The sequence below is a fragment of the Podarcis tiliguerta genome, assembly GCF_965153285.1.
Source record: "Podarcis tiliguerta genome assembly, chromosome: 6".
Lineage (NCBI taxonomy): Eukaryota > Metazoa > Chordata > Lepidosauria > Squamata > Lacertidae > Podarcis > Podarcis tiliguerta.
This window is the reverse complement of record NC_139539.1, coordinates 2,278,263-2,306,057: the sequence shown is the minus strand read 5'-3', so window position 1 is coordinate 2,306,057 and position 27,795 is coordinate 2,278,263. Positions and strand designations below refer to the sequence as shown.

The 27,795-nt window shown below is 47.4% G+C and overlaps 1 protein-coding gene across 2 annotated transcripts; it reads left to right on the top strand.

Moving 5' to 3' along the window:
• The first annotated feature begins 1,460 nt into the window (after window positions 1–1,460).
• LOC310680574 (BPI fold-containing family B member 4-like) lies at window positions 1,461–27,795 on the top strand. 2 transcript variants are annotated; one of them, XM_083447422.1, is made up of 16 exons: window positions 1,461–1,584; window positions 3,058–3,189; window positions 5,278–5,821; window positions 6,535–6,639; window positions 8,375–8,518; window positions 9,436–9,496; window positions 10,382–10,442; window positions 13,408–13,499; window positions 17,027–17,239; window positions 18,368–18,421; window positions 19,293–19,463; window positions 21,306–21,373; window positions 22,150–22,192; window positions 23,235–23,298; window positions 26,015–26,091; window positions 27,445–27,795. In XM_083447422.1, the coding sequence occupies exons 2-16, from the start codon at window positions 3,078–3,080 to the stop codon at window positions 27,466–27,468; spliced, it is 1,833 nt and encodes a 610-aa protein (XP_083303548.1). In that variant the 5' UTR covers window positions 1,461–1,584; window positions 3,058–3,077; the 3' UTR covers window positions 27,469–27,795. The 2 variants fall into 2 exon arrangements, with proteins under 2 accessions (XP_083303548.1, XP_083303549.1); XM_083447423.1 differs by having other exon boundaries at window positions 3,055–3,189.

Sequence of the window (27,795 nt, the reverse complement as noted above, 5' to 3'; positions counted from 1 at the left end):
CCTGACATCTTTCCACAGGGCCTGCAAGACAGAGCTGTTCCGCCTGGCCTTTGGTTTGGACTCAGTCTGACCCTTATGTCTTCCCTCCGCTTATGGTTTTAATCTATGGCCTACTTTTAAAATGAGGCTGCGTTTTAAATTGCATTTTAACCTGTATTTTAAATTGGTTTCTTTCTTTCCTTCTTTCCCCTGTTATGTTTTTACTGTAATTTTACTGGTGTTAGCCGCCCTGAGCCCAGCTCTGGCCAGGGAGGGCGGGGTATAAATAAAATTTATCATCATCATCATCATCAATAGCCCTCTCCTCCTCCGTGAATTTGTCTCATCCCTGTTTAAAGGTTTTTAAAGACTGGTGGCCACCAATCCTGGGGCAGTGAGTTCCCTAGTTCAAAAGCACTTTCTTTTATCAGTCCTGAATTTTCCATCTTTTTTTTGTAATAACATGCAATGGTATCCAGTAAGCAGCTCTCTGGCGAAAGCAAAAACCTTTAACCAGCAAACTATGTGAATAGTGGGTCCTTCCATCACTATGTGGTTTGTTAAGGAGAGTCAATACCGTTGTACCTTGGTTTTCAAACGTTAGCTTAGTTCTCAAACGTTTCGGCTCCCGAATGTTGCAAACCCGGAAGTGACTGTTCCAGTTTGGGAAATATTTTTGGAAGCCGAACATCCGACGGGGCTTCCGCAGCTTCCGATTGGCTGCAGGAGTTTCCTGCAGCCAATCAGAAGCCGTGCTTTGGTTTCTGACCATTTTGGAAGTTGAATGGACTTCCGGAACGGATTCTGTTTGACTTCCAAGGTACGACTATACTCTGAATATAAAACAGTGTGAGGGTTGGACTAGATGACTCTTGGGTCCCTTCCAACTCTACTTCAATGATTCTATGAGACTTGGAGCGCCGGAACTGTCTTCCTAATCTCCATAGTCAGCAGTGCCATCAGGGCATTAACTGGGCGCAGAAGTCCAGGTCCCCACCTGGAGAATGAGTAGGAGGCCTCCAAGCACAGCAGAGTTGACTTACCAAATTCCAAAGTAAGTGAAATAAAACTCCTGACCTTACGAAGACAGGAACAAGACCATTAAGCCCAAAGTCTTAAATTACCCAAATGTGCCACTGTCCACAATGAGATCTATCTAGATAAGCCCTGAAAGGCGATAACTATTTACCTGCCCTGTGCGAAGCAGAGAGAGATTGCAGAAACGAGAATCTCTGTGGGCTGAGAGACGGTTCCTCCTCCATCGTTCCTGCCAAACGCAAAGAAAGACATCCTGGAACCTGGAGAGAGGGCACTTGATCCCTCTTGCTTAACTCCCGTTCCAGATTTGCAAAGAATTATTTTTACTGGAATATGGCAAACCGCATACTGAGCCCGTTATCTCCACGTCCCTGGCGCTGGTTTCATGCCCGCCCCGCCGCTCGATGCTGATATAAATGGCCTTTGCCACCGCTCCTTTTTCAGAGCCAGGAGAAGGCAAGCGGAAGGAGGCCATGGGCAGCACCAAACACTCTCCGTGATCGAGAATCGGCGGAAGCAGGGCTGATTTCTCTCCTTTAGCCCTTAGTTTCAGAAAGGTGCACTCAGGTAACTCAGATCTGGTCTGCAAGAACACCCTCTGCAGAGTTTAACCAATTTGCCTTTTAATTAGTTTATTTTGTAAAAAATAAATAAATTATACACCAGTCGCGCTGGTTGATGATCTCCGGCGGGCTAGGGACAAAGGTGAGAGCTGTTTCTTAGTTCTGCTGGATCTCACAGTGGCCTTTGACACCATCGACCATAACATCCTTCTGGACCATCTTGAGGGGCTGGGAGCTGGGGGCACAGTTATACAGTGGTTCTGCTCCTTTCTCCTGGGCCGTGTCCAGAAAGTGGTGTTGGGGGATGAGTGTTCAGACCCCTGGGCTCTCACGTGTGGGGTGCCTCAGGGTTCCGTCCGCTCCCCCATGCTTTTTAATGTCTATATGAAGCCGCTGGGAGAGATCATCAGGGGGTTGGGGCTGGGTGTTCATCAGTATGCAGATGACACCCAGCTCTACCTCTCCTTTAAATCAGAACCAGTGAAGGCGGTGAAGGTCCTGTGTGAGTGTCTGGAGGTGGTTGGAGGATGGATGGCAGCTAACAGACTGAGGTTGAATCCTGACAAGACAGAAGTACTGTTTTGGGGGGACAGGAGGCGGGCAGGTGTGGAGGACTCCCTGGTCCTGAATGGGGTAACTGTGCCCCTGAAGGACCAGGTGCGCAGCCTGGGAGTCATTCTGGACTCACAGCTGTCCGTGGAGCGCAAATTAATTCTGTGTCCAGGGCAGCTGTTTACCAGCTCCATCTGGTACACAGGCTGAGACCCTACCTGCCTGCGGACTGTCTCGCCAGAGTGGTGCATGCTCTGGTTATTTCCCGCTTGGACTACTGCCATGCGCTCTATGTGGGGCTACCTTTGAAGGTGACTCAGAAACTGCAATTAATCCAGAATGCGGCAGCTAGACTGGTGACTGGGAGCGGCCGCCGAGACCACATAACACCAGTCTTGAAATACCTACATTGGCTCCCAGTACATTTCTGAGCACAATTTAAAGTGTTGGTCCTGACCTTTAAAGCCCTAAATGGCCTCGGTCCTGTATACCTGAAGGAGCATCTCCACCCCCATCGTTCTGCCCGGACACTGAGGTCCAGCACTGAGGGCCTTCTGGCGGTTCCCTCGCTGTGAGAATTCAAGTTACAGGGAACCAGGCAGAGGGTCTTCTCGGTGGTGGCACCTGCCCTGTGGAACGCCCTTCCACCAGATGTCAAAGAGAAAAATAACTACCAGACTTTTAGAAGACATCTGAAGGCAGCCCTGTTTAGGGAAGCTTTTAATGTGTGACATTTTAATGTATTTTTAATCTTTGTTGGAAGCCGCCCAGAGTGGCTGGGGAGACCCAGCCAGATGGGCGAGGTACAAATAAATTAGTAGTAGTAGTAGTAGTAGTAGTAGTAGTAAACAACGACAACCCTCAAAGTGGTTGCAAGAAAAGTAAAACAATAACATTAGCGATAAGAATAAAATTATCTCAGCAGGTGTGGCGGCTTCAGCCAAGATGTTAGCCGTCTGGTGTGCTGCCATCTTCAGCTGCCTGCTGATGCGATCAGAGAGTCAGCTGCTTCCAACAGATGCTGTCATCCGGGTCAATAAGGGCGTATTGCATAACGGTAAGTCTATCCATGCTAGGATTGGAATGGACCTCACAGACCAAGGTCCGCCAGTTTATCTCCTACCCTAAGAAATTCTGGATGTGCAAAAATCCTAAGAAAAGTGTTGACCTTACTAAGGTTTCCAGAATTCCTTGGCTGCATTACCTGAGCCAGAATTCCCAGTATTTTGTGTAAGGTTTCACTTTGGGTGAGTTTTGCAGTCGCTCTAAGGAGCACCACCGTGAAGCCCAGAGTGCAAGACATGTGGCAGATTCAGAGCATTCGGGAGCCTGCAAAACAACGAACCTCAAAGGGTTCAGACAAGAGTGAGCAAAGGCCTAGAGGCAGCGGTGGCTGAATGTGGGCCAAAAACTGAATGCAGACAAGACAGAGGTGTTATGTGTTTTTGTTTGTTTGTTTATAAAAATATTTATATGCTGCTATACAGTCAGGGACGCGGGTGGCGCTGTGGGTTAAAGCCTCAGCGCCTAGGGCTTGCCAATCGAAAGGTCGGCGGTTCGAATCCCCGCAGCGGGGTGCGCTCCCGTTGCTCGGTCCCAGCGCCTGCCAACCTAGCAGTTTGAAAGCACTCTCGGGAGCAAGTAGATAAATAGGGACCGCTTACTAGCGGGAAGGTAAACGGCGTTTCCGTGTGCGGCTCTGGCTCGCCAGAGCAGCGATGTCACGCTGGCCACATGACCCGGAAGTGTCTCCGGACAGCGCTGGCCCCCGGCCTCTTTGAGTGAGATGGGCGCACAACCCTAGAGTCTGTCAAGACTGGCCCGTACGGGCAGGGGTACCTTTATCTTTTATCTTTATACAGTCATACCTCGGGTTGAATGTGCTTCAGGTTGAGCGCTTTTGGGTTGTGCTCGGTGGCAACCCGGAAGTAACAGAGCGCGTTACTTCCGGGTTTTGCTGCTCGCGCATGCGGAAACGCTCAAAATGACGTCACGCGGATGCGCGGAAGCGGCAAAACGCGACCCGCGCACACGCAGACGCGCTGTCGCATCTTACGTTCTATTCAGGATGCGAACCAGGCTCTGGAATATCCCGAGGTACCACTGTATTGCAGAAACGTATAGAAGAGGTTTTTAACAGTAAAAAGAGGACAAAACCATACAATAAAAGCACAAGAAGTTAAAAACAGCAAAGTTAAGAAAACAAAATCCAGTAATCCACTCTTAATTGCCTGCCTGGGCCTGGCGGAACAGAAAAGTTGTCAGCAGGCAGTTAAAAGGTGGCACAGAAGGCGCCTGCTGAATCCCTAGTGGCAGAGAGTTCCACAGCCCTGGGCCGATGACGCTAAAGGCTCAGTTTCTCATTGTTGTCAAACAAGCCTCACTAGGGATGCTCCTGCTGGTGACCTCAGTGGTCGAGTCGGGATATAAGTTGGTAGTTCTCAAGCATATACAGAAGCTCTGTTGGGATGCTTCCAAGGAAACGGGGGCAACTGGCAGGCCCCTAGGTGGCTCCAGCCCAGCGGCCGGTAGCCGGAAGATCTCTGGTCCTTGGATGTAACTGTGATTTGAGCTTCAGAAGCTGAGCACGCAAGCCAGCAGAGTAAAAAAAACTCTTCGCAACAGATAGAGGCTGTGTAAAGCATATTTACAAGCAGTTTATTTCAGGACAAAGAAAACATGTCTTCTCCCCTTCGTGTCCAAGCAAAAGGGCATAAGCAAAAGCTATACACGAAACAGAAGTTCCCAGCAAGCTGTGCTGGAGTGTAAACAGGCATGTGACATACAACAATTCCACACATCTGTTAAGGTGGAACAGAATATCGTAACAAGCTCCCCCCTCCCAAGTCAAGGGAAGCAATACCCACCCCGAATTATAATGTGCTTCTCTCTTCCTTAGCAGGTAATGCAAGCCACTATTTTGAATAATGCTGTTTTTGTAGGGCAGGGGGCCCTGGAGCCGAGTTTATGGAACTGGAGGGGGGGTGAGTTTGAGAGCCCCTAATCTAACCCGTCGAGCTCTGCCCTTTGCAATCCAGCCAGCCTGTGCCTTTTGTGGAAGAGCTTCCCTCGAGACCCAACAGGGAAGCCCTCCGGCTCCACTGTCCTGCTCGCCCTGACCTCTTTTTCCAACTTGCTTCCACAGCCGTCTCCAGCTCAATGGCGCAGAGCAACGCCCTCCAAGGAGCCATGAGAGAACTTCCGGTCGGAGGCGGCGGTGGCGGGGACGGTGGCTTGCTGGGTGGCGTCCTTGGTGGTGGCGGTGGTGGAGGGGGTCTCCTGGGAGGTGTCACTGGGGGCTTACTCGGAGGAGGTGGTGGTGGCGGCCTTCTGGGAGGCGTCCTTGGTGGTGGCGGCGGTGGAGGTCTCCTGGGTGGGGTCACCGGAGGCTTGCTTGGTGGCGGAGGAGGTGGCGGTGACCCTGTGGGGATGCAAGCTGCCTATGCTGCCCCTCCAGTTCCTGGGGGCAATGGCGGGGCTGGTAGTGGTCCGGGTGCTAGTGGGCTGCTAGCTCCGGGAGGCCTGCTGGGTAGCGGAGGTCTGCTTGGCACTGCAGGGATTCTGGGCGGTGGTGGCGGGCTCCTGGGCAACGGGGGCCTCCTGGGCAACGGAGGGCTTCTTGGAGGCGGAGGCGTGCTCGGCATCCTGGGAGAAGGAGGCTTACTCAGCACCGTCCAGGGACTCACAGGGTAAGCAGGAGAGTCGTAATCCTTGCAACAATTAATCGGCGGCTTGTACAGGGTGGCCACGCGGGAACAGGGCCTTTTCTGCAGTGGCTCCCTCTTTGTGGAATGCTCTTCCCAGGCAGAGCCCCATGTTGCCAGAGTTATATATCTTTAGGTGCCTCTGTAACCAGGCCTTTGTCCCTTAACGATCTGTGGCCTTTTAGAAGTGGGTAGGTTGTTTGCAGTGTATTGTCCCCCCTGGTTTTAATGTATCCGCAGCCGGATCTCCACACATGGTTTTTAAAGCATTAAGGAATGGTTCTGATAACCATATAGTCACATGGCGTTCTGCTCTTCAACGTTATTAAAATGTGACACCAGAGGGCACTGCAGAGCAACCGGAAACCATGGAAACAGTGGGGAGAAAGCAAAAGAGAATGTTTCCTGTTTTGACATTTTAGAACGATATTCCTAATACCGTTCTCATAACGTTTAAAAGCTGAGTGTAGATACAGCCTATGCGGCGGGTTTGTTTGTTTGTTTTTGTTTTATTGTAGCTTTGCGTTGCCTTGGGCAATAATAATAATAATAATAATAATAATAATAATAATAATACAGTATGTGAGTCTGATCTCCAGTCCAAATGTGTCCACATCTATTTTTTTAGAGAGTGGTTCCCACGGGTCATAAGAGAGAGCTTTGTCTGGATGACCTCACTGCCTGCTTCTTCCTTGTAGGCTACGAATTGTGGAGCTGACCCTTCCCAGGATCAACCTGAGACTCTTGCCTGGAATTGGAGTCCACTTGGATCTATATACCAGGGTAGCGCTCAACGGTAAGAGGTAAGCAGAGCAACTTGACCCCTGCAACTCAAGGCACATGTTGCTGGCAGCTTCCTAGCTCTGGTTGAGGTTCATAATAATGATAATAATGATGATGGTGATGATGATGATAATAATAATAATAATAATAATAATAATAATAATAATTTTATTATTTGTACCCCGTTCATCTGGCTGGGTCTCCCCAGCCACTCTGGGTGGCTTCCAACAAAGATTAAAAATACATTAAAATGTCACACATTAGAAACTTCCCTGAGCAAGGCTGCCTTCAGATGTCTTCTAAATGTTAGGTAGTTGTTTATCTCTTTGACATCTGGTGGGAGGGCATTCCACAGGGTGGGGGCCACCACCGAGAAGGCCCTCCGCCTGGTTCCCTGTGGCTTTGATTCTTGCAGCGAGGGAACCGCCAGAAGGCCCTCAGCGCTGGACCTCAGTGCCCGGGCAGAACGATGAGGGTGGAGACACTCCTTCTTCTAACCATTACTGCAGAGGATTTTGTTTGCCCAAAGGCTCCCTAGTTTCTTAACCACATGGTGCAGGAAGGAGGAGACACACCATACCAGCTGCTCTTTAGGCTGGCCAGAGGTTTACACTGGGCTACTTGCACTCCTTCAGCCTCCAGCAGTGGTGCTGGTTTTCATTCTGGACTCGCTTTCAGGAGCTAGGAGGAAGAATGACTCTGAATATAGCAGTTTTGGGTGAAGCAACCGTGGAGTGGGTAATTTCAGGAAGACCTGGCAGTGGGCTTCCTGAATGTTGTTGGCCAGTGAGGGAGAGAGGATTCTGCTCTAGATATACTTATGGCCTGATCCAGCATCTGGACTCTTCTTCTGTTCTTCTGTTAGCTGCAATGCATAAAAGAGTCAATTTACACTCCACACATGGAACTTTAGGTATTTACTAGTAGACATGTGCCCAGTGTTGCTTGGAAATTATAAGAAAAAACAAACAAACCTCAGTGGTTAAAATCAGTGCAATTTTGAAAGGTTTGATCTGCCATCTTGATTCAAGCCGGCACTCATTTGTATTCAAGCACAGAAGAAAACCTGTCCCTTGATCTGAGGAACCACCATGATAAATTTGGTTATGATATCTTACGAAGTGTCTGAGCGCAAAACAAACAGCTTTCCGCAATATATAGTAGGTTAGTTTAGAAACCCCCAGAGCAATTCACAAATCAAATTGTCAAACACATAACAGAATGTAACATAAAAATCATCTTCAACCTTGAAACAGCAAGTCGGAACAATTCCATATAGACTGTTTTCCAGTTTTCCTCAGCCTAATTGGCAATAACCTCAACGGCTGAGTGAAAAATATGTCCTCAATAGCAACAATATGTCCACAATATTTGTGGTGAGTGATGGATCTCCAGAGGCAGAGAGTTTCACTACGAGGGGAATGCAACAGAAAAGGCCTTTGACCGGCTCGCTGTTCCTTGGCCTTCACCTAGTGGTGGCATCCCAAGCAGACCCCCCTCCAATTAAAAAGCTTCAACTGGCTCATTCATCTTACAGATGTGGGAAGTGCAACCTCCTCCCAACAACTTAAAAGCAGCCTTCCCCAACCTAGTGGCCTCCAGATGTTTTGAACCACATCTGCTTCAGTCAGCATGGCTGTATGATGATGGGGCTGATGGCAGTTGTCCTCCAAAACCTTTGGAGGACCCCAGGATGCTATTAAAAGCATCATACAAAGAAGCTTCACCAGACTCTCTCTTTTCGTTCCAATGCAGCCTCCTTGGGTTCCTTGACATCGCAGTGGAGGTGAACCTCACGGCCATTGTCCGCCTGACCATGGATGGCACCGGCTACCCCAAGCTGGTGATCGACCATTGTGACACCCTTCTTGGAGGCATTAAAGTCAGGCTCCTTAGAGGGTGAGCTGCAGCTGACATCTTATGGGGTTAGGGATGGAGCGACTCCCCTTATTTATTCCAGGGATGAGATTGGTGGGCCAGATCCTGATTTCCCCTGATGTCCCCTGGGTGGGTGTTATGTACTGAGTTGAAGAGGATCCAAAATGCAGCAGTCTGATTGGTCCTAGAACAATAGGATTCAGAATGCAGCAGTCTGATTGGTCCTGGAACAATAGAAATCAGAATGCAGCAGTCTGATTGGTCCTGGAGCAATAGGATTCAGAATGTAACAGTCTGATTGGTCCTACAACAATAGGATCCAAACTGCAGCAGTCTGATTGGTCCTAGAACAATAGGATCCAAAATGCAGCAGTCTGATTGGTCCTAGAACAATAGGATCCAGAATGCAACAGTCTGATTGGTCCTAGAACAATAGGATCCAAAATGCAGCAGTCTGATTGGTCCTAGAACAATAGGATCCAAAATGCAGCAGTCTGATTGGTCCACAGGAGCCACCCAATCCAGCTCCAGGTGGAAGTGAATCTGCAACCTGATTGGCCTACAGGAGAATCCCGGAATTAGCCAATCACATGGGGCCCATTGTGTAAATAATGTATATAAGGCAGACATTCTGGGGGAACTTCCATTCCTCCTCACCACTATGAGCTGAATAATGAGCATAAAATCCACTCTCAACTCTGAGTAGATTTCGGTCACTTTGACACAGCAGCAGATGAAGCACTCCCCTTTTCAGACTGGCTTTAAACTCAAGCTGGTTTGCAAGAATTTCAGTAACACTTTTACAGTTTTCATGTCCATCTATGTTCAGGACTGAAAATCAGTCAAGCAAATTCATTGGTTTTCATTCACATCTTGCTTGTTTTTAAGACTGCAGAAAATATTTAATTAATTACCTTTTTTTTTTTACACTGCTCCAGCCTACTCCCTATTGTGGATAATTTATTGGCACGTGTCCTTAACAAGCTCCTTCCAGAACTGGTAAGTGATCAGCCGGGGCAGGTATCATCCAACGTGCAATGGCATCTGGCTCAGGAAATGCATTAGGATAGAAATATGCTTGTAGAAATTCAGTGTAGTTCCTGGCTTGGGGACCAAACTCTGTCCTTGTGGGATAAGTCTTTGATGTCCGGAGAAATGAGATGAATAAAGAGAATTGTAAGATGGGACGCGGGTGGCGCTGTGGGTAAAAGCCTCAGTGCCTAGGGCTTGCCGATCGAAAGGTCGGTGGTTCGAATCCCCGCGGCGGGGTGCGCTCCCGTTGTTCGGTCCCAGCGCCTGCCAACCTAGCAGTTCAAAAGCACTCTCGGGTGCAAGTAGATAAATAGGGACCGTTTACTAGCGGGAAGGTAAACTGCGTTTCCATGTGCAGCTCTGGCTTGCCAGAGCAGCGATGTCATGCTGGCCACGTGACCCGGAAGTGTCTCCGGACAGCGCTGGCCCCCGGCCTCTTGAATGAGATGGGCGCACAATCCTAGAGTCTGTCAAGACTGGCCCATACGGGCAGGGGTACCTTTACCTTTACCTTTAAGATGCACGTATTAAATTTTGGAAAATGCATAAATAAAAATAATAAAAAAGAGATAGTCTTTGATGAAACTTAAAGGGAAGAAGAAGAAAAATAACTGTGAGCACAATTGCTTTGCATGTATTACCAGTGGCGTAGTGTGGGTTGTCAGCACCAGGGGCAAGGCAAGTAATTTGCACCCCCTAACCCGTGGATTTGCGCCCCATAACCCTACCCCCCAGATGTTGCGCCCGGTGCGGCCGGCCCCCCCTGCACCCCCCACGCTACGCCACTGTGTATTACAATTTGATTCCTGACATTTTGCCACAAACGTCTCATTAGAACATTGAATTTTTCAGCTGTGTCCAGTCCTAGACATCACTCTGGGCCTAGTGAACGATCAGCTGGGACTTGTGAACTGTAAGTTTCTCTTGTGGTTCCTTCTGTCTTCCCATTCTTTCATATGGATGATCTCACTGCCTCTTCCCATACCCTCCAACATTTCTCCAACGAAAATAGGGACGTCCCATTCCATAATGCTATTTTTACTATTTATACCCCACACATCTTACTGGGTTGCCCCAGGCCCTCTGGGCAGCTTCCAACATATATAAAGACACAATAAAACATTAAACATTAAAAAGAACAACCCCACTTCCCTCTACAGGATTGCCTTCAGACGGCTCAGAAGTCGAATAACTCCACACCCTCCAACATTTCTCCAATGGAAATAGGGATGTTCTACGGAAAAGCGGGACATTCTGGGATCAAATCAGAAACTGGGACAGCTTCTCTAAATCAGGAATGTCCCTGGAAAATAGGGGCGCTTGGAGGGTCTGCCTTCCACCCCCAAAAGAGACTCAATGCTGTTTTCCAATGCGAATGACCACACATTTCCCTTCCCTGCTCACAGGATGCTGGTGATAATATTTGAGGGCTAAATTGCAACCAAGCTATCTATTTTGAGTGAGGCGTTCCCAGAATTCCTTGAGTTTTTTTGGAGAGAGAGAATTTCCTTGGTCTGAATGCTAGAGCTACGCAACTGATGGCGCTGGATCCTGCACTGATGATGTTAAAGACATCAGCAGTAACATCTAGACCATGGGAGTGTTTCAGCCCTGTTCTTGAGTTTCTTTGGAATCTAAAACAGCTTTATCTTCTATTCCTTTCTTTGAATTTGTGCTATTTAGGTTTTTCAACCTTTTTGTAAAAGCAGCACTAGAATTTTCACAGTCAACCCTTTATTACTGTGCTTGGCTTTCTTCATGTTGGGCTTTGTTTAAAACTGGCCATTTAGTTTTTCCATCCTTTTTTGTAAATTCACTATTAGAAACTGTACTTTTGAGTCCTCAATCCTTTATTACTGTGCTTTGCTTTACCTGGGTCAAGCTACGATTATAACACGTCAGAATTTTGGGGGTTCTACCCTTGTTTGAATCTTGGCCATTTAAAGTTTATGATTTTTCTATTTCCTTCTGAGGAAACTGAATAGTTCAGTGAAACGAGGTTTGTAGCCGGCATCCCGTTAATTGAAAGCCAGGCGGAATAGTTCTGTCTTACAGGTCCTGCGGAAGGAGGTTAAATCCTGAAGTCTCATGGGACAGAGCATTCCACCAGGTTGGAGCCATCACTGAGAAGGCCCTGGCCCTGGTGGAGGATAGTCTGACTTCCTTAGGGCCTGGGACCTCTAAACTATGGTTGTTCATGGACCTTAAGGTCCTCTGCGGGGCAGACCAGGAGTTGGGAGGAGGCAGCACAGTGTCTCCATAATTTAGGGTTTTAAAAATGAATGAGGACCCCAGATTAGGTAGTGGGGGGAGCTGTGCACTCAATTCTTCTCTTACGGAGGTTTGTAAGGTGATTTTGAAAGCTAGGGTTGGTATCCTGGTGAGTCCCCAGTTCCCAGGTCTGGGGATGACACAGCAGAACTTCCCAGTAGATGTCTCTTCTAAGAGCTGGGTTGGCCTGTGTCCAACTCTCTGCTGCTTTTGATGGCTCCCACAACCTGTGGCCAAGAATCACAGCATCATAGAATTATACAAGGGTCATTCTGACCCCTTGTAATGCAGATATCTCCGCTAAAGCATCCATGGCAGATGGCCTCCAACCTCTATTTAAAAAGCTCCAGTGTGCTGGGCCCGGGGGTTAACCCGAGCCACACAGTCCAGGTCCGGTCCCGAATCCAAGGATTCCACGAGGAGTCAGTCCAACAGGGCCAAGGCAGGAAACCGTGCTAGGTCAGGCACAGGGTCTCAGGCAGGTTACAGCAAACAGTAATGTTGCTCCCGCAACCTGGGCGGGGTCCGACAGCCTTTTATCTCTGTCGGGGTAACGGCGGTCCTGATCCCCCAGTGACTCACCTCCCTGTTTTGCGAGCACTCCTCCTGTGAGTACCCAGGTCTCTCCTTTTCTCAGACCTGAGTCTCTGCAGCTGGGGAGACGTCGGTGGGTTACTAGACCCAGAGGCCGCCTCAGCCTCTCCTGACCCAACCGGTAGTGGAGCAGCTGTAAGTGATGGCCCAGCTGGAGGCAACAAGGTCATCCCCACATCTGGAGCCAGGGCAGGCTCAGGCCCCTGACTCGGCCCAGCTGGTGCTTGTTGCAGGGGAACCTGTGCAGGCTGGGGCTCTTCAGGATCTGGCCCCAGACGAGCCACCTGAGGCAAAGGATCCAGTGCGGACTGAGACTCCTCTGGTTCCGAGTCCGAGCCCGAGTCCCAGGCCATCACATCCATTGAAGGGGAGTCCATGTCAGGGACCGGGCAGAGGAGGAACGGTGAAGACCTCCTCCCTAGCCTGACCCTTCCAGAGAAGAAGACAGTTCAGAATTACAGAGGTCACAGCTCAGAGAGGGAAAGCTGGGAAATAATGGGAGAGGTGGAGGAAGAAGAAGAACTACCAGGAGGGCGACAGCTGATGGACACAGTGTCTTTGGAAAGCATTCCAGACCACCACCATCCCCGCTCCCAGAACCCGGCGAGCCTTGAAAGTAGGAGAGCAAAGGCTCAGAAGCAAAGGGCCCTCAGGACCACCCGTAGAGGAGATGGTGATGAATAAGGAAGTGGAAGGGAAATGCGGTGGAGGGTCACTTGGGACAACACCATTATTCCAAGAGGCTGTGTTCCAAGCCTCTGTAAATATTGAATAAGAAGCAGATGGTCAGGACTTTTTCTTGTTTTATCCATTCCTGGCAACGTGCTATGGAGGATGTTTCCTCTGCTGCCTGACAGCCCACCACCTTCCACTGTCAAGCGGCTCTTGCCATCAGAAAGTTCTTCCTAATGTTAAGTCAGAATACCCTGATTATGAGAAGCCTGGGGAGCTATTGACAATCCAAAGCATGAGAAATCCTAAATTCTTCCTCCTCCTTTTCTCTTTCCTCCCAGCTCTGGTCCCTCTGGGTATATTGGGAAGTGTCCAGTACACTGTCTCCAGCCTTCCGCTTGTGACGGGACATTTCCTGGAAATTGATTTGAATGTAAGTCCAAGTTTGCTGAGATGGATCTTAATGGTGGGGTGGCCCCTGCGTGGATTGGCTCGGACTCCGCAAAGTCACCTGCTTTGCTTGGCTGTGGGTCTTGACCAACGTCTGCCATGGGAGTGGCCTTTGAGTCTGGCTCTCCTTGCTCTGCTCCTATTGAACTCACTGGAGAGGATGACAATGGGAGAGGGATGAGTCCTTTGTCCTATTAGTTTGCAAAGCCCAGTCATACCTCATGCTACATTTCCTTCAGGTTGAGCATTTTCAGGTTGCGTCCCACAGTTGCCTGGAAGTAACGGAATGGGTTATTTCCTGGTTTTGCTGCTCGCGCATGCGCAGACATGCAAAATTACGTCACGCGCATGCACAGAAGCGGCGAATCGCGACCTGTGCATGCGCAGACATGGGTTTCATTCTGTTCAGGTTGTGAACGGGCCTCCAGAACAGATCCCGTTCGCAACCAGAGGTACCACTGTATCAGGCAATGCATAGGAACGCCAGGGAACATGGATGCATTGGGTGTCATGAGCCAAAGACTAAGGCAGAGAGTCTCAAACTTTCAGTCTTGCTAAATGAAAGCCACAACCCTGTCTCAGCTCTCATGAATCCCAGCGCAGATGCATTTCAGGGTATGTTTCAGAGTTTCTCCCTTGCTTTTCCCTCTGGAGAAGAAGAGCCTTGCTCCTGGCGAAGCACAGAACATGGGTGGTGGCTTAAGGGCAAGGTGCGGGCACCAGGTCCTTCTTCACCAGAGCCAAATAAAAGTTTGCACTTATTGTTTCAAGTGCCAGAAAAGATTTGCAGACGATGCCCAGCTATACTGGATTATGAAAACTCAAACTGTGAAGAGCGCCAAAAGGTTCTCTCCAAATAGGGCCAAAAAGGCTGAGGCATGGAAATTGGGTCTTATTTGGGGAAGGGGAATCACAGCTCCTTGCTGAGGTATGGGAGGGACTCGTGGGCCAAGGGCCAGTTTGTCCAGGGGTCCATCTTTGCCTCCACTTCATTCATTTTGTGCCCTGCTTCTTCCCTCATTATTTTGCGAGAACAAAAGACATTCCTACTGCTAGGATGGCATTTTGATTTCCCATCTTTTTGCTAACTGATAGTAAAGCGAAAAGGTTTTAAGAATCTGCTGGCGAGATCACACCGGCGGACACTTCCTCCACTATCTCTGCTTGGTTGAGTTCCACCTCCCTTCTGCCTTCACCTCCTTTGTAGGACTCTAGTCCTCATTGTCGCTTCTGGGAGCGACCCTGTTCATTTCTGGTTGGTAGAGCCACAAAGAGTTGTGTTTTGTTCACCTTCCCCAGAGGCACGCTATTAGCTCTTTAAGAAAAATCAGATGTGTGCGATATCGATGGCATGCACAAGTTTTCCAGCTGGGCTAATAATAATAATAATAATAACAATAATAATTTATTTATATCCTGCCCTCCCCAGCCGAAGCTGGGCTCAGAGCGGCTAACATAAAAATCACAATCAATTAATTAAAATACATTCTAAAATTAATTCTAAAATCAATTCAGAATCAAATTAATGGCAACCATTGGGCTAGAGTTCTATGAGGTTTACAGAAGGAGGAGGTCAGACTGTGCCTTGGCCAAAGGCCTGGTGGAACAGCTCCGTCTTGCAGGCCCTGCGGAAAGATGTCAAGTCCCTCAGGGCCCTGGTCTCTGGTGACAGAGTATTCCACCAAGTCGGGGCCACAGCTGAAAAGGCCTGGCTCTGGTTGAGGCCAGCCTAACCACCTTGCGACCTGGGATCTCCAAGATGTTTTTACTTGAAGACTGTAAGGTCCTTTGTGGGACATACCAGGAGAAGCGGTCCCATAGGTACGAGGCTCCTAGGCTGTATAGGGCTTTAAACGAGGAGGTGGGGAGTGTTGGGGTCGCCATTCCTTCTTTCGCTTCTAGGTGTGTTTGTTTGTGTGTGTGTGTGTGTGTGTGTGTGTGAGAGAGAGAAGCTTTGTGTCTCTTTTTCCTTCCTTCCCTTCCTCTGAGGAGAGAGCGAAGGTTTCTTTCTCTCCCCTGGGGATGGAGAGAGGGAAATCTAAGCACAAAGGTGGAAGGGAAGGAAGGAAGTCAATAGGGTACACACGGTGCGAAGATCCTCAAGGTTTGGGAAACCGATGCCTTAAACCCGTCTGTCTATTTCCGGGTGGAAATCTTCTCTATTCCTGTTTTGCAGCATGCTTTTTGAGGGGGAGAAGTGATCACAAATGGTTCTTGTGCTTTGTTGGGTGTGTGTGTGTGTGTGTGTATACAGGCACCGATGAAGAAAGGAGGGGCGGGTCCACAAGCAGACAGATGGGTGGAGGGAATGAAAACCAAGATAAATCCATTGAAGCCCTAACTCCAGGTTTCAAAACTTTTGTTATCTGTGCACAAAGCGGTCAGGTATGGACCTGTGGAGGTCAGCAGAGGACAAAACGAAAGCAGAAAACGTGGATGTTCAGGTGCGGTGAGGATGAGCCCTAGGAAAGGGGTGTGATAAGCAGTTCTTTGCCTTGACTGGGTCAGCCTGAAGTATTAGCGCCTCAAGTCACAGATCGCCTTCCAGGCTGGCTCTGGACAAATTTGTGACACCTCGGCCGGTCGCATTGCCTGAGGACAGAGAATGTCCCAGCCTGGGATGCAGAAGGGGCAGCTGTTTATTCCATGCCACTGCATGGCATCTTTTGCCCTTTGGCAAAGGATAACGGGGTAATGTCCCTCTTAAGTAAGAACATAAGGATAGCCTGTTGGATCAGGCCCTGTTCTCACAGAAGCCAACCAGATGCCCATTATGGGAAACTCACGAGGAGGACCCAAGGGCAAGAGCAAATTTCTCCTTTCCTGTGATGTTCAGAAGCATCGCTGCCTTCAACTGTGAGGGCAGAACAGAGCCATTGTGGTTAGTAGCCAAAGACAGTGCAAGACTTCACTGGCACCCCAATAAATTTAGCAGCTCTGGGCAAAAAGCCTGGGTTGACTGGGGAGATGAGCCAGGCTGGGAAATTTCACATTCAGGCCTTCAGCTGCCAGGATTATTAGACTAGTGTTTCCTGCCACCTTCCTTAAAAAGGTAAAGGGGCCCCTGACCATTAGGTCCAGTCGTGGCTGACTCTGGGGTTGCAGCGCTCATCTCGCTTTATTGTCCGAGGGAGCCGGCGCACAACTTCTGGGTCATGTGGCCAGCATGATGAAGCTGCTTCTGGCGAACCAGAGCAGTGCACGGAAACGCCGTTTACCTTCCCGCCAGAGTGGTACCTATTTATCTACTTGCAGTTTGACGTGCTTTTGAACTGCTAGGTGGGCAGGAGCAGGGACCGAGCAACGGGAGCTCACCCCGTTGCGGGGATTTGAACCGCTGACCTTCTGATCAGCAAGCCCTAGGCTCTGTGGTTTAACCCACAGTGCCACCTGTGCCCCTGCCACCTTTCTTAGATGACCTTGAAAACCGCCTCAAAGCTAGGATTCCATCCCATCACGCACGCAGCAAAATGGGACCGCCTGCCTCACATCCTTGTTCCTTCCCTCTAGACTGTGGTTGGGCAGGTGGCCGGACCCCTCCTCAACTACCCACTGGGCAAGCCGGAAGCTCCTCCCCTGCCGCCAAGGGTGCCCATGCCCCCCATGCCCCCCATGGCCGACACAACCAACTCCCAGCTGGGGCTCTCGGTGAACTTCCTCAGCTCCGTCGTGGCTGTTCTGCAGAAGCAAGAGGCCCTCAACATCGATATTTCGGATGGGATGGTGAGTTGGGAAGTGGATGCTGGGGGGGGGGCATCTCTTGGCATCTCCCAGCCAGGGCAGGAAGCTGAAGGCACAGGGGGTGAAATATACTCGGAGTCGAGAGTGGATTTCATGCTCTTTATTCAGCTCATAGTGCTGAGGAGGAATGGAAGTTCCCCCAGAATATCTGCTTTATATACATTATTTACACAATGGGCGCCACGTGATTGGCTAATTCTGGGATTCTCCTGCAGGCCAATCAGGTTGCGGATTCACTTCCACCTGGAGCTGAATTGGGTGGCTCCTGCGGACGAATCAGACAAATTACAATAAAAACATAATGGGGGGGGGACAATTTAAAATACAAGTTAAAAATACAATTTAAAATGCAGCCTCATTTTAATAGTAGCCCATAGATTAAAACCATAAGGGGAGGGAAACATAAGGGTCAGACTGAGTCCAAACCAAAGGCCAGGCGGAACAGCTCTGTCTTGCAGGCCCTGTGGAAAGATGTCAAGTCCCGCAGGGCCCTGGTCTCTTGTGACAGAGCGTTCCACCAAGTCGGGGCCAGTACTGAAAAGGCCCTGGCCCTAGTTGAGACCAATCTAACCACCTTGAGGCTTGGGACCTCCTAACTGTTGTCATTTGTGGACCTTATGGTCCTCCGCAGGGCATACCGGGAGAGGTGGTCCTGTAGGTATGTGGGTCCTAGGCCACATAGGGCTTTAAAGGTCAAAACCAGCACCTTGAACCTGACCCTGGACTCCACCGGGAGCCAGTGCAGTTGGTAAAGCACTGGATGAATGTGATCTCGCAGCGAGGACCCTGTAAGGAGTCTCGCCGCGGCATTCTGCACCCGCTGGAGTTTCTGGGTCAGCTTCAAGGGCAGCCCTGCATACAGCGAGTTACAATAATCAAGCCTGGAGGTGACCGTCACGTGGATCACTGTGGCCAGAAAGCTCTCTCGTCCTTTGTGAATTTGTCCAATCCTCTTTGGAAGCCGTCCACCTTAGTCACCACCACTACCTCCTGTGGCAGGGAGTTCCATAGTTTAACGGTGCGCTGCATGAAGAAGTAAAATAACTAGCAAAGAGCCGGGGAGTCTGTATTATTGTTTGCCCATTTTCTTTTCCCCTTCCTTCTCCCCAGTTCCCTGAGCTTCCTCCTCTGACAACATCGACTCTTGGGGCCTTGATTCCTTCGGTGAGTCCACTCAGTTGGTGCAGTGCTGCCTGAATTTGAGCTCTGCTTCAGCTTAGTTTTACCTGCACAGTTGAAGTTTTCCATTGAAATATACTCGGAGTTGAGAGTGGATTTCATGCTCTTTATTCAGCTCCTAGTGGTGAGGAGGATTGGAAGTTCCCCCAGAATGTCTGCTTTATATACATTATTTACACAATGGGCCCCACGTGATTGGCTAATTCCGGGATTCTCCTGTAGGCCAATCAGGTTGCAGATTCACTTCTACCTGGAGTTGGATTGGGTGGCTCCTGTGGACCAATCAGACTGCTGCATTTTGGATCCTATTGCTCTAGGACCAATCAGACTGCTGCATTTTGGAACCTATTGTTCTAGGACCAATCAGACTGCTGCATTCTAGATCCTATTGTTCTAGGACCAATCTGCTGCATTCTGAATCCTCTTGTTCTAGGACCAATCAGACTGCTGCATTTTGGATCCTACTCAACTTAGTACATAACATGAATCCAAGCAGCCTCAGATGGAGAAAGCTGTGAAAAGGTCACTGCAATAATTCCATTGGCACCTAGTTAAAAACAAAAGGATTCTCCATTGCCTGGTTCCTGCGTAAAACATAACTAATAACTAATAACTGCAAGAGCAAAAGGACTGTTTGCCACTAAGATGCAAAAATACCTGTACAGGTATCATAAATTCAAAGAAAACCACAAAGCAAACACACCCATTAGACCTTTAGCCCTACATAAATTCTTTCACTTCAGTCTCAATATATTTTAAGGGATATTTACATCAGGCTTCCCCAAGCCGGTGCCCTCCAGACACAGGCGGGCTATAAAACGCAACAAGCAAGTAATAAAGCGGACATGGTTTGCAGGTGTTCCAGATGTTCCCAGAGCCGCGCTCCCTCCTTCTGAAGGTGTCGGTCCCTGATGTTCCAACAGTGAAGCTGCAGAAAGACAAGGGCCTGATCCACCTCATAGCCAGCGCTGAAATACTGGCGTCGAAGCCAAATGACGCTCATCAATCTCTCTGCACGCTGGAAATTGTGAGTATCGAGAAATGACGGCATCACACCTTCCCACTTTCACTCCCTCCCTCTGGAACAGGCTTTCTTTTTTAAATATATATATATATATATATATATATATATATATTGCATTTTACATTGCAAATTTAAATTCATCATCATCATTTAGGATTCCCTGAATCATTTGATTCCCCTTCGCCCTTCCATGGTTACCATTTTCAATCTTTTCCCACTGCTTCCCTTATTTTCTCTGTTTTGCTTGAATAATCCAATTTTACCTTAGTTTTTGGTACATTACAAATGGTACTCAAATCCTGCCAAAGATTTTAGTTCTTTACAGTGTCAATTTTCCCCATTCCTTCTTAAAAGTTCTTCTCTTCCTGGTTTCTGATTTTCCCGGTCAATTTTGCCATTTTGGCGGAGTCCATCATCTTCATCTGGTCGGGACTTTATCTTCTTCCCATCTCTGGGCCAGTAGTTGTTCTTTCAAATAAAATTTATTAAGTTTTTCAATTTAATAATCCAATAAAAACCACATTAAAACATTCCAAATTGCAATACAAACAAAAAAAGCCAAATAGAAATGCCAAATTTTCTATTTTTGGGTGACTTCCCATGCTCTGCTCTGAAAGTGCTGATCATCTGATATCATATTGCATGTCTTAGTTAATCAATAAACCATTCCGATGTTAACCTTTCATATAATTTTCATTAATTTTTGCAACCACTGGTCTGTTCAACTTTCGCCTTCATAGTTCTGGGCCAATAGTATCCGCGCTGCTGTCATCGCAGACGTGCAGCGACAGTGATGACGTATTGATGTGTGGAGTAGGTTTCCTAGCTAGGGGAGGCTGGATGATTTGGGACCCAGAGGCAGAATAAAGTGCTGTTATGCCTCTTAAGGACACAATAAGTCCCTTACCAGATCAGATCAGGGACGCGGGTGGCGCTGTGGGTTAAACCACAGAGCCTAAGACTTGCCAATCAGAAGGTCGGCGGTTTGAATCCCCACGACGGGGTGAGCTCCTGCTCCTGCCAGCCTAGTAGTTCGAAAGCACATCAAAAGTGCAAGTAGATAAATAGGTACCGCTCTGGTGGGAAGGTAAACGGCGTTTCCATGCGCTGCCCTGGTTTGCCAGAAGTGGCTTAGTCATGCTGGCCACATAACCTGGAAGTTGTACACTGGCTCCCTCGGCCAATAAAGCGAGATGAGCACTGCAACCCCAGAGTTGGTCACAACTGGACCTAATGGGCAGGGGTCCCTTTACCTTTTTAATGATCTGTTGGGAGTTGCCCAAAGTGGCTGGGAAAACCCAGCCAGGTGTGTGGGGAATAAATAAATAAATAAATGATGATGATGATGATGATGATGATGGGATGCCTACCAGGTGATGGAAAACACATGGGACGAGGGGATTATATTGGTGTTTCTCAACTTTGACCTGTTGCAGGACTTTAGCCAGATCTTAGCAGAGCATACGCAGAGTTCCAGAAAGCAATCAGTTGCAGGCAGGATGGACAAAGCAGGACAAAGCTGCTACTAGTAACTTGGTTACTTATAGGTGTTCCTTATTTACAGCAGACTTCAAGTTACTATATACAAGAACAGAACAGATACGGATCTTAACTAGCTCTCTCTTAACAAACTCCAAATGTCTCTCACTCTCAGAACACCACACTGACCAACAAACTATCCAGTCAGTAAGGTCATAAGTCATCATGGCTGTGGGAGACCTCAACCAATGGTAGAGATGTATCCAAGGTCTCATATCTCCAGGCTGAATAACTCCTCTGCTCAGTCATCAGGAATCAGGAAGGGCTTGGTTAAGAAACGAACCATTTCCCCATTTTTCACCACAGGACACAACTTTGCTGGCCTCGTTTTCTGTTGAGGACAACAAACTGAAAATCAGCGTTGCTCTTGAGAAGTAAGTGCGGCATTTCTTACGGGCACTTATATTTTAAGTGCTATATTGGGATTATTTTGTTACACATTTGTCAGGGAACTGCCATCAGTGTCCGAGGGAGAGAGCAAGCTCCGAAGGGATCCCAGAGAGCGTCCCGGGAGTGGGAGAGGCAGCCCGTCTTCTGGGGAAGAGAATCAACGTAGCTCCAGTGGAGGGGGGGGGAGATGGGGGAATCGGTGAGGCGGTCCCATGATTCCTTGCCGGGGACCAGCGGGGAGAGGAAGAGTCCTCCGCTGCCCACGCCCTCCTTGTGCAGAAGGCTTTCGCACAGAGAGAGTAGGAGAAGACTAGGCGTCAAATAGCTTCTTTGCTGGAAGAAGTTTAAGAAACGCCCACTGACAGATTCTGCCAGCGACTGAGACAGCCACGGGCGAGTGGATGCCCGGACAGGAAAGGTTCACTCAGGCAACCCAGCCAGACGTTGGGACAAGCTTACGCACGAGCAACCCCTAGAACCATTACAACATTTTAATTAGGGATGTTTATATTTCAACATTTGTGCAATTGGTTTTTAAACTTGTAAACTGCTTAGAAGCCTATTTTGTTTTTAAATGGTTTTTATTAATAAAAACAACACTTGACCTCTCTCCTCATTCCTTCCCTGAATTGTGCTTCCTCCATAGTAGAGGAGATGTGGGAAAGGCCTTTTGCATCTGATCTCTATTTCCCTCCCTGGAGCCAACTAAGGTTGTCTGAATCCTCAATGACTGCTCTCACTTTTTCTTCTTTTTCTGCAGGTCACATCTCTCAGTGGCCTCCTCGTCCATTGGGAAATTTGATGTAAGAACATATTATATCTATTTATTTGTTCAGAACATTTGTACCCCACTCTTCAGCAAAAAAAGGCTCCCAGAGTGGCTTACTTACAATCAAAACAAGATGGTCCCTACTCAGAGGCTTAAAATCTAAAAAGAGAGAGAAATGAACACGACACACAAGGGGAAAGGGACAAGGAGGGAAGAGGAAAAATAAAAGCTCAGGCACCAATTTCTAAGCTGTGGTTCCTGATGGGGCTGACCTGTCACTGCAGAGCTGATGGAAAGAACTCTGCTTCCCAGCTCTCCCACATCTCGAAACCACTTATTATTTTAAAATTCCTAAGCAGTGTGCAAAATATACAACATGAATAAATAAAATAGTATCATAAAAATGGAAGCACTACATAAAAACAGTATAATCAGTACAGTGGACTCTCGGGCAGCGAATGTGATCCATGCGGGAGGCATGTTCGCAACCCGAAGCGCTGCGTCTGTGCATGCGCGGGTTGCAATTTGGTCTTCTGCGCATGCGCAAAGCGCGATTTAGCACTTCTGCACATGCGTGACCTCCGAAACCCGGAAGTAACCTGTTCCGGGACTTCCGGGTTTCAGCGAGTCCGTAACCCCAAAAAACAACAAAAAAAAAACCCCCCGCAACCTGAAGCATCTGTAACCCGAGGTATGACTGTATATATACAGTGGTACCTCGCAAGACGAATGCCTCGCAAGACGAAAAACTCGCAAGACGAAAGAGTTTTTTGAGTTGCTTCGCAAGACGAATTTCCCTATGGGCTTGCTTCGCAAGACGAAAACGTCTTGTGCCTTTTTCTTAAAACCGTCAATGCATTCCTATGGGAAACCGTCAATGCATTTCCTATGGGAAACCGTGCTTCGCAAGACGAAAAATTCACAAGATGAAAAAACTTGCAGAACGAATTAATTTCGTCTTGCGAGGCACCGCTGTCTATTATTTTATTGAAGCTATTGCTACAGGTTTCTCATGGTCTTTGACGAGAACAATAAACTTATCAACTGAACTGAAATCGCTTCTTTTGTTGACGCAGGTCTCCCTCATGGAGGGGCTGGTCAGCAAGATCTTTGATGTTGCGTTCCTTCCCGCTATGAATGGTAAGGTCGTTCTACAAAAACCGTGATTTGACATTCTAACAACTTTCTTTCGCGCTGCATGAAAATTCAGAGCGGAGCTAATTGCGTGCCAAGCCATGGGCAGTTCAGACTGTAGTCTTAGAGACATATTTTGCTCAGAAAGCTGAAATGAGATGAGAGTGGAGTGCAGGGATGTCGCAGGTAGCCTTGATTTTGGATCCCTGGATAAAAATTGCTTTGCTGCAGGGATGGAGAAGAGCCACGGCTCAGGGAAATGAAATAGAGAGGTGATGGGTTGCAAAATAAAAAATTGAAATGTTGGAAAAATGTAGGTTGTTTCATAGAAGAAGGTCGGACATGAAAGGGTCCAGCTTAGCAGCAGGTGTAATAGCAATCTGGACAGTATTATGACAGAGAACAGCAGTGATCATTCGTAAATGTGCAAAGGTCTTCCACTCCCAAGTGGAACATTTCTTCCAAGAAATATACTCAGAGTCGCAAAGTGATTTCATGCTCTTTATTCAGCTCATAGTGGTGAGGAGGAATGAATGGATGTCCCCTCAAAGTATCTGCTTTATATACATTATTTACACAATGGGCTGCACATGATTGGCTAATTCCGGAATTCTACTGTGAGCCAATCAGGTTGTGGATTCACTTCTATCTGGAGCATGATTGGGTGGTTCCTGCCAACCAATCATACTGCTGCATTGTTCTAGGACCAATCAGACTGCTGCATTCTGAATCCTATTGTTCTAGGACCAATCAGACTGCTGCAATTTGGATCCTATTGTTCTAGGACCAATCAGACTGCTGCAGTTTGGATCCTATTCAACTCAGTACATAACATTGACAATCTTGTTCTTTTTTATAAATAGGTTAAGGTTACCAGATGTCCCCATTTCCCGGGGACAGTCCCCGGATTTACAAATCAGTCCCCATACAAAATCCTATTGTTCCTTCCAATTTCTCCCATTGTTTTGGATATATTGTAATGCTCCAATAATTTGGCAAGCCACTCTGTTTTTGTCGGTAATATACCACTTTTCCAATTTTTGGAAAAGGATCTCGAAAGAGAAGATAGACAAGGACTGGAAGGTGTTTAAAGGATATTTGCAAAAAAAATCAGAACTCCTATTAGAATAAACAAGTTCTGTTATAAATACTGAAATACTAAATAAGATGGATAACAATGTGTAACCGAAAAAGAAGTAGAAAGTTGGTTTAAAAGTGTGTGAAAGTAATAGAAGTGGAAAGAAATTGCAATTGAGTAGATTGGGAGTCTAGCACAAGGGTGGGGTGAGGGATGGTGGTGGGACAAGGAAGTATGTGTGGGATTGAGTGTGGGTATGTATGAATATTTTTAAGGACTGTATGAAATGTATGTTTGCCTGTATATTTGTAATATGTATGCATTAATGTTGAATTATTTTAATAAAATGTTTTTTTGTTTTTTTAAAAACCTATCATTCCTACTAAAGTTGAAAAGTGTCCCCGGATTCATTGAAAAAAAATCTGGTAACCTTAAAATAGGGGCAGGTGTGAACCAGAAAGAATGCAAAATAGAGAAATTTGTTCTTGGAAGGCCCAGCTCATATTTGCTACATTTTGGAGACTCTGGTTTCCTCTTCAGGAGAAATCTGAAACTCCCAATTTCTGCAGAAGCCACTTGCACAAATCTTGCTGCTCATCTGACACCAGGTAGCTCCATTCCTACAACCTTCTTTAGGGATTCCACAGAATTCAAAAGCTTTAGATCACTCCTGGAAAAGAAGACTCTCCCATCCCGAAAGGTGCTGACCTATTCGTCTTCCCAAATCTTGTTACATTTCCCTTTTGTGGGATGTAAAACACAAGAGCAGTCAAGTACAACATTCCTAGAGTGAACATGTTTACACATGGGGAGGAATGTTTCTCCAGCCAGCAGGTAAACTTCCTGTTTCCTTCTGGGCTGGGACAGACTTCCTCTGCATGTGACTAGAGGTGGGCGGGGCCTCACCTGTGCAGGTAATGACAAAAGCACAGGGCAGGGCAGTCATCTCTCTCTCTTTGACTACATGCATCGAAGAAGCAGTATCTGCTTAGCCAAAGATGCTCTCTTGGCCTCCAGCCAAGAGAGGACAAAGGGACTGTCTCCTTATGAGATAGTTTCCAGGTGTATGTTACTTTTCTAAGCTAAGTCTGCCTTCTGGGATCCTATTGTGAACAGAATGGTGTGTGAGTAAACCTTTTTATACTTTTTATAGAAGACTGTGTCGTGTCTTATCTTTTATGAGGGAATAAGGGGGAAATACTAGAAGAGTTATTATAGAGGCTTTAGCGAGCCTGAGCAAACGCATCTGCTGTGAGTTTAAAACGGGGAATGTTACTCTGCTAAATTGTGAACTTGTTTACACAAGTTGGAAAAGGATATAATCAAACAATATATCCTCTCCTGCATCCCTGAGCATTCCCACACCTTTGGGATCCCTCGTTCCTTCTCTCCTGGAGGGAATAATCAAATCTGCCTCTTTCTGCAGGTGATATTTTGTGGCAGATATCAAAACAAAACAATATTTATCAAAAAATATCTATACTGCCAACATTGTGGGGAATACCACAGGTGCAAACAGCAGAAAATCAGCAGTAAAATTGCATTTGTGAAGCAAGTACAAAATAAATAAGATGCGACAACCTCATCGCATTCAGTTTCCCCTTCATACTAGAAAACTAATATTTTTCTCCTTTCTGGCTGCAGGTGTGTTAGGTAATGGAGTTCCCCTCCCCAAGTTGCTGAATATAGACTTTGACAATGCTGACATCGATGTCATTGAAGTAAGTGCCCCAGCTCGGATCATTCCTGGCCGTATTCTGTCACAAGGCTTAATTGTCACGACACGCTTAAGCTCATTCCCAAAGAAGCCTTTGCCGCCTGAAGACTTTTAAATTGACTCACTAGCAGAAAGTGCCTGGAGTTCTTTGAAAATTCTTAGGAACCAAAAAGTACAGTTTGGAAATCAGTGGTTAAAATCAGTGTGGTCCTTTGGTCTTGGAGCCAATTTGATTCCCTCCCTCTCTTTCTTTTTTCTTTTCCTTTCTCTTCCTGCGATGAGGCTACATTTTAATATTTTAATGTTGTATTTTAATTTTGTTTTTAAGTTGAAATCATTCAACTTGTTTTTATTATTGCTTGTTAGCCGCCCTAAGCCCGGCCTTGGCGCGGGAGGGCGGGGTATAAATAAAAATTATTATTATTATTATTATTATTATTATTATTATTATTATTATCTTGCTTCAAAATGGCACCCAATCGTATTAAGACATGGAGAAAATCCTGCTCCTTGATCTCAGGAACCGTCACACAAATTTCGGTTATGGTTTCTTAAATTTGGTTAAATTTGGGGTTTGGAAAAGTTCAGCCCGCCATCTTGATTCAAAACGGCATCCAGTTATATCCAAACACAGACACAAATTTGTTCCTTGATGTCAGGAACCGTCATGCAGAATTTTGTCACAATATCTTGAAATATTGCTATATCCTGGATTAGGTCGGCCTTTGGTCTGGTCCAGAGTCTGGGCTCTTTTTGTGTTCTTATAGGTAGAAGTTTTTGATGTGTGACACTTTAATGTATTTTTAATCTTTGTTGGAAGTCGTCCAGAGTGGCTGGGGAAACCCAGCCAGATGGGCGGGGTACAAATAATAAATTATTATTATAATATTATTATTATGAATCCACTAACAAGGATGTTGGGACGCGGGTGGCGCTGTGGGTAAAAGCCTCAGCGCCTAGGGCTTGCCGATTGAAAGGTTGGCGGTTCAAATCCCCGCGGTGGGGTGCGCTCCCGTTATTCGGTCCCAGCGCCTGCCAACCTAGCAGTTCGAAAGCACTCCCGGGTGCAAGTAGATAAATAGGGACCGCTTACTAGCGGGAAGGTAAACGGCGTTTCCGTGTGCGGCTCTGGCTCGCCAGAGCAGCGATGTCACGCTGGCCACGTGACCCGGAAGTGTCTCCGGACAGCGCTGGCCCTTGGCCTCTTGAGTGAGATGAGCGCACAGCCCTAGAGTCTGTCAAGACTGGCCCATACGGGCAGGGGTACCTTTACCTTTACCTAACAAGGATGTTGGACCAGAGCTGAGGGGGTCCCAGAAATGAGAACTGAAGCTCTTGGTTTCGCCCTTTTTTTCAGGATCTGCTTGTGTTGTCTGCGTGAGTCGAAGAGGAGACCAGACGGTACTCAGTGGAGCGCAAGGGCAGTCGGAGAAGAGGCCAGCTAGTTCCCGACCAATTTGCCCCACAACATCGTCTTTCAAACTGTACAATGCATTTGAATCAGGCCGGGCTCCTTCCAGGAAAACACAGACTGGGTTTTGAGTGCAGAAGGATTCCAGCGAGACCCGGTCACTCACAAGATCGTGGCATTTCCTCCGTTCCCTTCAGCTTTGCCATTTCCCAGAGGGTGCACACACATAAACACACAAACTGCATTTCCTGCATTGTTTTAATAAAACATTTCTCCTTTCCACTGCATTTGGAGTGA

Excerpts from the sequence above, each read along its gene's own strand:
- LOC310680574 (XM_083447422.1), top strand. The coding sequence starts at position 3,078 with ATGTTAGCCGTCTGGTGTGCTGCCATCTTCAGCTGCCTGCTGATGCGA. Across the intron at positions 8,519-9,435 it reads AAAGTCAGGCTCCTTAGAGG|CCTACTCCCTATTGTGGATA; the intron begins GTGAGCTGCAGC and ends ACACTGCTCCAG. Across the intron at positions 10,443-13,407 it reads TCAGCTGGGACTTGTGAACT|CTCTGGTCCCTCTGGGTATA; the intron begins GTAAGTTTCTCT and ends CTTTCCTCCCAG.